Source organism: Canis lupus, chromosome 27, assembly GCF_011100685.1.
Source record: "Canis lupus familiaris isolate Mischka breed German Shepherd chromosome 27, alternate assembly UU_Cfam_GSD_1.0, whole genome shotgun sequence".
Taxonomy (NCBI): domain Eukaryota; kingdom Metazoa; phylum Chordata; class Mammalia; order Carnivora; family Canidae; genus Canis; species Canis lupus.
The window spans coordinates 46,628,259-46,638,568 of record NC_049248.1 but is presented as its reverse complement, the minus strand read 5'-3'; the positions used below and the strand labels follow the sequence as shown (position 1 = coordinate 46,638,568).

The 10,310-nt window shown below is 35.4% G+C and overlaps 1 protein-coding gene across 1 annotated transcript; it reads right to left on the bottom strand.

Annotated features, from left to right (window-relative positions):
- Window positions 1-2,002: 2,002 nt before the first annotated feature.
- Window positions 2,003-2,932, bottom strand: OR6C42 (olfactory receptor family 6 subfamily C member 42; the record flags this gene model as incomplete). Its single annotated transcript, XM_038576194.1, has 1 exon — window positions 2,003-2,932. A coding segment is annotated over exon 1 (930 nt), but the record flags the coding sequence as incomplete, so codon positions are not given.
- Window positions 2,933-10,310: the final 7,378 nt, after the last annotated feature.

Here is a 10,310-nt window from a genome sequence, read left to right as displayed (position 1 = left end):
ATATATGCAAGTATAATATTAGGAATTAGTACCCTCCCTGACTAGACTATAATAATATAATCATGCCCAAATGATATGAGAGTGTAAAATACCAGTAGAATTGTGCATGTTCTAAGTAAAAGCTATAGATATTTGCCAGTTCCCACAGTTTTAAATATGCATGAAATAAACACAGGGTTTTGTCTCTTTGTTGTGTTTTTCATATCCAGTTATCACATAGGCTATTATACCTCAAGACCTCAGGCAAATTCCTCGATCTTTCAAAGCATCAATTTGCACATTCGTAAGAAAGATATGATTAGCCTAAGTTGCCATATAGCTGTGAAGATTAAACATGATGCTAATTAGAACATACCTGGTTGAGCATATGGCACAGAATAGTTGCTCTCTATAGAAGATGCATTATTATTTATGAAATTCCTATCAAACTTTCACATGGCATAGGTATAAGGGTGACTGTCTACATCTTTCTCTGTTACGTATTTTAAAAAATGACACAGATATGGGATGGCTGGTGGCTCAGTTGGTTAATCATCTGACTTGAACTCAGAGCATGATCTCAGGATCCTGGGATTGCGTCTCCATCAGGCTTCCTGCTCAGATCCTCTCCCTCTGGCCCTCTCCCTCCCCTCCTCATGTTCTCTCTCTCTTTGAAATAAATAAAATCTAATATATTTATTTAAGAGAGAGCAAGAGTGAGAGCGATCACAGAGCAAGAGGAAGAGGAGAATCATACTCACTGTTGAGCAGGAAACCCAACTCAGGGCTTGATCCTAGAACCCTGTGATCATGATCTGAACTGAGGGCAGACACTTAACTGACTGAGCCACCCAGGGACCCCAATAAATAAAATCTTTAAAAAATAATAATACAGTTAAACAAGGGGCATACATTAAAAAGACATAACACATGCCTTAAGCATAATTAGAAAGCAAAAGATGTATGATTTTTAAATAATTTATAGGCAGTAAAATAAACACTCAGGTGAGTGGGAAGAACTGGACAGATATTGCCACTAGTATGCACAAAATATGATTGTTAGATAATCTATTTAATATTTTTTAAAAGATTTTATTTATTTATTCATGAGAGACAGAGAGAGAGATAGAGAGAGACAGAGACAGAGAGAGAGGCAGAGACACAGGCAGAGGGAGAAGCAGGCTCCATGCAGGGATCCTGACATGGGACTCGATCCCAGGACTCCAGGATCATGCCCTGGGCCGAAGGCAGGTGCTAAACTACTGAGCCCCCCAGAAATCCCCAATTTATTTCATATTTTTTATAGCTCTAAGAAAATGTAAGAAAAAATGTGATGTTAGTAACAATGTAGGGTTTAAGAATTAGTTAATTCAAAGTGTGTTTATTCAAGTCTTTAAAGTAAAAATAAGTACTTTTATTATTTCGAATGATCAGAAAAATGATTTTTGTTTTATAGCCACTAGCGTTCGATCTAGATTTGTAAATCAATGAGGAAAAGGAAACTATAGAGGGTTTGAAAGAAAGACACAATAGTTACTTTTGGTTTAAAAGAAAGCTTATGAGCAGTGAGTGTTATTCTATATGTTGGCAAATTGAACACCAATAAAAAATAAATTTATAAAAAAAAGGAATAAGCAAAAAAAAAAAAAAAGAAAAGAAAAGAAAAGAAAGAAAAGAAAGCTTAAGGAAATGAGCACAGCCTTGCAAGTATCTGTGAGATGAGTATTGAAGGATATTGTAGAAGTTGAAATTTCATTTTTCCATTGCTGGATCTTCACTATGGCAGCCATTCATGTTAATACATACTTTCATTTGTTTCTAGAAAACACTACTTTGTTTTTTAAAATTTTTTTTTATTGGAGTTCAATTTGCCAACATATAGCATAACACCCAGTGCTCATCCCGCCAAGAGCCCCCTCAGTGCCCGTCACCCAGTCACCCCCACCCCCCGCCCACCTCCCCTTTCACTACCCCTTGTTCATTTCCCAGAGTTAGGAGTCTTCCATGTTTTGTCTCCCTCTCTGATAGAAAATGCTACTTTGTGAAGCAAGTTCTTCAAAGCTTGTTTAACTTGCTGGTTCCTCAGGGTATAAATAAAAGGGTTCAACATGGGGGCAATCGAGGTGTTGAGAATAGCTACTCCTTTGGTCAGTGATGCTCTTTCTTTTGCTGAAGGCTTGACATACATGAATATACAGCTCCCATAAGAGATGGAAATGACAATCAAGTGAGAGGAACACGTGGATAAAGCCTTTTTCCTTTGACTAGCAGATGGGAGTCTCAGAATGGTGCTAAGGATGCTCACGTAGGATTGAATCACTAATGCCAATGTGAAGAAAAGAATAACAAAAGCGAAGTAAAAGCCAATCATCTCTAAAAGCCATGTATCTGAGCATGAGAGTTGTAAAATGGGGAAATAGTCACAACAGAAATGATCAATTACGTTGGAAGCACAGAAATCTAGCTGGAGGATGAGGATGAGTGGTGGGAAAATGGTAAGAAATCCTAGTAACCAGGACCCAAAGACAAGCAGGGTACAGATTTTCTTGTTCATGATGATGATATAATGAAGAGGCTTACAGATGGCAACATAACGATCAAAAGCCATGACAGTGAGAAGGGGAAATTCAGTAACACCCGTGAGGATGATAAAAAATAGTTGAGCTACACAACTGTTATAGGAAACAGTCTTGATTTTAGTAACGATTGTCCCCAAAAATCTGGGGATACAAACACTGGTGAATGTAATTTCTAAGAAGGAGAAATTCTGCAGGAAATAATAAATAGGAGTCTTGAGATGACAGTCTATCAAGGTGAGGATGATGATGGTTAGGTTTCCAGTGACACTTAATACATAAGCCATAAATAAAAAGATAAAGATTACAACCTGAAGCTGTGGGTCATCTGAGATGCCCAAGAGAACGAACTCTGTAATCATTGTATGGTTTCTCATGCTGCTTCTTATTTTCTTTAAGCAAAATCTCCTGTTGAAGAACAAAACAAAAAGAAAGAGTATGTGAATAGTAAAGGAATTTAAGATTTATTTTTTAATAATTTTTTTCATAAGATTTTTAAAAATTTATTCATGAGAGACACAGAAAGAGAGAGAGACAGTCAGAGGCAGAGACACAGGCAGCGGGAGAAGCAGGCTTCATGCAGGGATCCTGATGAGGGACTCGATCCCAGGACTCCAGGATCACACCCTGAGCCAAAGGCAGTTGCTTAATCACCCAGGCATCCCAGAATTAAAGATTTAAATGTTCACATTATCAGCTCCAAGGAATGAAGCAATGGAATTGTTTTCCTGTTTTTTTTTTTTAGTTTTGCAATATCCATTCAATCCTGTTTAAACAGAAATATTTAAAACATCCACTCTTGCAAAGGAAAGCCATGTTCACAGGTCTATGTTAAAAGTCCCTTCATGAGTGACTTTACATATGTACCTGTAACCACATTGTCTATATGTACAATACATCTCTTAATTATATGTTTCTACAACAATGTGTAGTAATTGTATCTTACTTTCATATTGAGACATTGTGTTCCAGTTTCCAAAATTGTGTGCTCTAAGGACTGAAATATCTGATTTTCAGTTTTAATTTTGAGGCCATTTAAAAACTTTATTGCATTGTAAGGCTTTGGTCGAAATTGACGACCTAACCTCAATTCCAGAGCTTAATAATAGCTATAATTATTTTATCCTTACTGTGCATTCTTTTAAATATGCTCCACTGGAATTGTTTCCAATTACATAAATATAGGACTAGAATTATATTTTCATAAATAAAAGTAAAATTCTTAATTTATGGGAAACAAAAGTGAAGCCAGAAATATTGTCACATAGATAGACCTTACATCAATAATATAGTCCTAAAAAAAAATAATATAGTCCTTACTCCATATTGATCCATTTAAATCATTTTTATTATGTTCCTTATGTAAATTAACAATGAGCTTTGTTTTGTAATTATATTCACTTTTTCTTTTCACTCAAACTTTTTTGAGAACAAGAAGGAATCATAAAGGGTTTTTTTTAAGGCCAGTATATCTCATTGCCTTCTTTCTAGAAGGAGAAGACTAAGTAGAATAAAGAAAATTCTAAGATTTACTTTATAGAACGACAAATTGCTAAACTATAGTCTATATGGCTTTTGTCTGTGTTGTTCTCCCCTTATCTTGGCAACAAGCATTTTATTTATGCTATAGTTCTCAATAATATCTATTGTACTTCTTTTTATAGCATGAACTGGACAAGTCAGTAGGTCCGAAGTGTCAAAGCTTGTATAGTTTTCCTTCTTTTAATTTTTTCCTGAATATCAGCATTGTCTTCCTTTAGACACATTTTTGCAACACATTGCAACAAAATTGGCATACCAAAAGGCAGAGACTACTATTCTATTTTGAAGAAACATTAAAATATAAAATTATAAATAGTAAATATGTTAAAGTGATCATTTGGGGATCCCTGCAATGTATTCCAAAAAATAACTCTTGAATGGGAGAAGATATACTAAAAATATAAAAAATATATTTTCGACAAATGCAGGATACACTTACTTTCTGATATGTATAATGATTCCAGACAGAAACATAATCCCAGGGACGCCTAGGTGGCTCAGTGGTTCAGCATCTGCCTTCAGCTCAGGTCTTGATCCCGAAGTACGGGGATCAAGTCCCGCATCGGGCTCCCTGCAGGCAGCCTGCTTCTCCCTCTGCCTATGTCTCTGCCTTTCTCTCGGTGTCTCTCATGAACAAATAAAATATTTTAAAAAAAGAAATATCATCCCGGATTTTCTCAATTCACTTAAAATATTAGAGGCAATGCATTCATAAGCTACTTCCTGAGACTTTTTGTCATTAGTTCATCCTTCCTTTATGACATGAAAGCCTTTTACACAAAGAAAATGCAGGCTTGATTGCATACCAGTTTTCTACAGCTTCTCCTATAAGTAAAGTAAGGTTTCTTTATTTATTTTATCTTTCTATATAAACATAAACATTGTTCTGATATGAATTTTTAAAAGCTACTATTGTAAACCTGAGAGTTCTTTAGGTAAATTTCCAGGGAACACTGCTTAATGACCGAAAGGTAAGCCATTTCAATGGATAAAAGGAAAACAAATTTACCTTTGCTAGTCCATGTATAAATGTATGAGAGACCAGAATAAAGAAAGGCAAGAGGTAGGAGAGATGGACCCAAGAGGTATAGTGATGTCATGACATACATCTTCCAGAGAGCCAAGCAATATAGTGACAAAAGCAAAACTGTAGCTACCAGCATATATAATCAAACTAGTTTCCCCTTGGCTGTATTTCATTTTTCTAGTATGCACATGGCACTTGGTCTTCACTCAGAAGATGATTTATTCTCAATTCCTTTAGGGTTCATTAAATATAGAGCTGAGCTCCAATGCTTCATTGAAGATAGCACTCAGGTTTTATTCATTTATACATCTCCACTAGCACAAAGAAGAATGAATCCATCAAGAGAGATTTGTAATATTTTGAAACTCAGAGGCATATTTGAAACTCAGTTTTTATTTTTTATTTTTATTTTTTTCTTTAGAATATGTTTTCAAGGCTCAATACTCTTTTTTTATAATAAATTTATTTTTTTTATTGGTGTTCAATTTGCCAACATACAGAAAAACACTCAGTGCTCAGCCCGTCAAATGCCCCCCTCAGTGCCCGCCACCCAGTCACCCCCACCCCCCACCCTCCTCCCCTTCCACCACCCCTAGTTCGTTTCCCAGAGTTAGGAGTCTTGCGTGTTCTGTCTCCCTTTCTGATATTTCCCACTTATTTGTTCTCCTTTCCCCTTTATTCCCTCTCCCTCTTTGCCGATGACATGATACTCTACATAGAAAACCCAAAAGTCTCCACCCCAAGATTCCTAGAACTCATACAGCAATTTGGTAGCGTGGCAGGATACAAAATCAATGCCCAGAAGTCAGGGGCATTTCTATACACTAACAATGAGGCTGAAGAAAGAGAAATTAAGGAGTCAATCCCATTTACAATTGCACCCAAAAGCATAAGATACCTAGGAATAAACCTTACCAAAGAGGTAAAGGATCTATACCCTAAAAACTATAGAACACTTCTGAAAGAAATTGAGGAAGACGCAAAGAGATGGAAAAATGTTCCATGCTCATGGATTGGAAGAATTAATATTGTGAAAATGTCAGTGTTACCCAGGACAATTTACATGTTTAATGCAATCCTTCTCAAAATACCATGGACTTTCTTCAGAGAGTTGGAACAAATTATTTTAAGATTTGTGTGGAATCAGAAAAGACCCCGAATAGCCAGGAGAATTTTAAAAAAGAAAACCAGATCCGGGCGCATCACAATGCCAGATTTCAGGTTGTACTACGAAACTCAGTTTTTAATATTTTAATTTCAAGAGGTATATAGATATAATACCATGAGAAATAAGTGTCAAGGAATCAGTTATCAAATCAGTGGTATATAACGACAGACAGAACGGCCCTTATGTTACTAACTAACCCTCCAATTGCCCTCAGATTTTCAAATTAACCAGTATTAAATATTCTATCAGAAATTTCATTCATAAACATAGTGATATTCACATAGTTGGAGAGCATATTTTTTAATACAGTGGTAATACAATTTTTCTACAGAAAATGTTTGGTAATTTTTCTTTTTTTAAGTTAACAATATGTAATGGAAATCATTCCTTGTCAAATTGTACAGATGGGGACACCTGGGTGGCTCAGTGGTTGAGCTTCTGCCTTTGGCTCAGGGCATCATCCCGGGATCCTGGGATTGAGTTCCACATCGGGATCCCTGCATGGAGTCTGCTTCTCCCTCTACCTGTGTCTCTGTCTCTGAATTAGTAAATAAAGTATAAAATTTATACAGATGGGACTCCTCTTCTTCATAGAATGCCAGAGGAAACTTCTAATAGTTTAATAATTTCATTATTCGTTAAGATTCAAGGAATTAGCTTGCTAACAATTTTACATCATTAGCTTAAATGCTAAGTCCATTTTATGCATTCATTTGCACATATACAAATACTAGAATAAAATATATATATGAGTACCATATTTTGATGACATTTCAAAATTTCCCTCCTACAGACAAGAATGAGCCCTTTTTATTGCTTTCTAGCCTTCACAGATGTTGGAAACCATTCATACATTCTATAAACAGAGAGACAGAAATGAAACCACAATTCACATAATGAATTATCTTAAAAACCGGATCACTGTGCCTAAATTTTGAGGTTCCTTAAGAGACTCAATATCTTTGTACACTTACAAAATTTATTTAACCTTTCTATCAATTTCTCTACTCAGAAAATGAGAAGACTAGTACTCTTATAGGATATTGTAAAGGTTAAATGAAATAGTGAATGAAAGTCATTCACATTCACATATGTTCTTTTCCCTGCTGGAAGTGGTTTATTTGGCATCTCAATTCACTTCTAATCATTCATCGATGTGAGTTTGTTTGTTTGTTTGTTTATGCTTGAATATAGTTGACACATAACTATTCTTTACATTAGTACATTAGTTACATTGTTATATTAGTTTCAGGTGGAAAACATAATGACTTGACAAGTTTACGTTATGCTATGTGCACCACAAGTATAGCTATGATCTGTTACCATATAGAGCAATTACAGGAGCGGTGACTATATTCCTTATGCTGCACATTTTATTCCTGTGACTCATTAATTCCATAACTGGAAGCCTGGACCTCTCACTCCTCTTCAGCTATTTGCAGCCCCCCTCCCCTCTGGCAACCACATGTCTGTTCTCTGTATTTATGGTCTATTTCTGCTTTTCATCTGTTTATTCATTTGTTCTTGTAAATGCTAGCTTTATTTCACCCTTTATAGTAATCTTCTTGTTTCTTTGGTTTTTGCAAACTTTCATAATTCCTTATGCAACATTTTCATATTAGTAATCATATTTTAATTGTTAATGAGGTGACACCCTTGTTAGAATAAGTTTCACATGTGGCTATATACATATAAGTATGAATTCAAGAAATTAGGTTTAGAGGGAACATAATTCAATATAATAATGGCTGTAGATGAAAAACCCACAGCCAATATCATCTGAAATGGAGAAAAAAATTAGAACTTTTCTCATACAGTCAGGAACAAGACAGGGATCTCACTCTCACAACTTATGTAACATAGTACTGGAAATCTCAGCCTTAGCAATCAGACAACAAGGAGAAATAAAAGGCACTGAAAAATGCAAGGAAGAAGCAAAGCTTTTTCTATTTGCAGATGACATGATGCCTATGTAGAAAACCTGAAGGACTCCATCAAAAAATTTCTAGAGCTGATACACAATTTAGTAAAGTTGTAGGACATAAAATCAGTGTCCAGAAATCTATTGGACATTGGCACTTCTATACACCAATAATGAAACAACAGAAAGAGAAATGAAGAAATCAATTCCAGTTACAATTGCACCAAAAACCATAAGATACCTAGCAATAAACCTAATCAAAGAGGTGAAAGAACTATTTTCTGAAAAGTATAAAACAATGATGAAAGGAAAGGAAAAACAAATAGAAAAACATTCCATGCTTATGGATTGGATGAACAAATATTGTTAAAATGTCTGTACTGCCCAAAGCATTCTACAGATTTAAAATAATTCTTATCAAAATATCAACAGCATTTTTCACAGTTAGAACAAACAATCCTAAAATTTGTATGGAACCACAAAAGACCCTGAATAGTGGAAGAAATCTTGAAAAAGCAAAGCAAAGCTGGAGGAATCACAATTTGACTTCAAGTTATATTACAAAGCAGTAGTGCTCAAAATAGTATGGTACTGGCACAAAATAGACACATAGATCAATGAAATAGAGTAGAAAACCCAGAATAAGCCCACAACTATATGGTCAATTAATTTAAACAGTGGAAAAAAGAATATCCGAAGGGAAAAAGATATTCTCTTCAGCAAATGATGTTAGATAGCACTATGCAAAAGAATGAAACTGGACCACTTTCTTATACAATACACAAATTAAATTCAAAATGGATTAAAGTCCTGAATGTGAGATATGAAACCATAAGAGTTCTAAAGGAGTGCACTGGCAGTAGCCTCTTTGACACTGACTGTAGCAACTTTCTTCTAGATATATCTCCTGAGGCAAAGAAAATGAAAGCAAAACCAAACCATGGAGATTACACCAAAATAGAAAGCTTCTGCACAACAACGAAAATAACCAACAAAATTAAAATGCATTCTACAGAATGGGAGAAGATATTTACAAATGCCATATCCAATAAAGGGTTAGTATCCAAAATATATGAAGCACTTATAAAACTCAACACTCCAAAAATGAACAATCCAATAAAAAAGGTAGGCAGAAGACGTGAATAGACACATACTCAAGGAAGACATCCAGATGGCTAACAGACACACTCATTAAGGAAATGCAAATTGATAAACATTATATGTCCTCATTCATTTGGGGAATATAAATAATAGTGAAAGGGAATAGAAGGGAAGGGAGAAGAAATGGGTAGGAAATATCAGAAAGGGAGACAGAACATAAAGACTCCTAACTCTGGGAAAAGAACTAGGGGTGGTGGAAGGGGAGGTGGGCGGGGGGTGGGGGTGACTGGGTGACGGGCACTGAGGGGGGCACTTGACGGGATGAGCACTGGGTGTTATTCTGTATGTTGGCAAATTGAACACCAATAAAAAATAAATTTATTATAAAAAACAAAATTACAATGAGATATCACTTCACACCAGTCAGAATGGTTAAAATCACTAATACAAGAAATAAGAGCTGTTCACGAGGATGTGGAGAAAGGGGATCTCTCTTGCACTTTTGGGAGGAATAAACTGTACAGCCACTTTGGAAGACAGTATGGAGGTTCCTCATAAAGTTAAAAACAGAACTACTCTATGATCTAGCAATTGTATTAATAGGTATTTACAAAAATATTAATTTCAAGGGACACATGCACCTCGATGTTTGTAGCATTGTTAGCTACAATAGCCAAATTATGGAAAGGCTCAAGTGTCCATCCACTGATGAATGGATAAAGAAAATGTGATATATTATGGAATATCACTCAACCATTAAAAAGCAATGAAATATTCCCATTTGAAATGATGTGGGTGGAACTAGACAATATTATGTGAATCTAAATAAGTCAGTCAGAATAAGACAGACACCATATGATTTCACTCATACGTGGAATTTGAGAAACAATACAAATAAGCAGGAAGGAAAAAAAAGACAGAGACACATCAATAAATAGACTCTCAACTATAGAGAACAAACTGATGGTTACCAGAGGGCAGATGGGTTGGGGATGG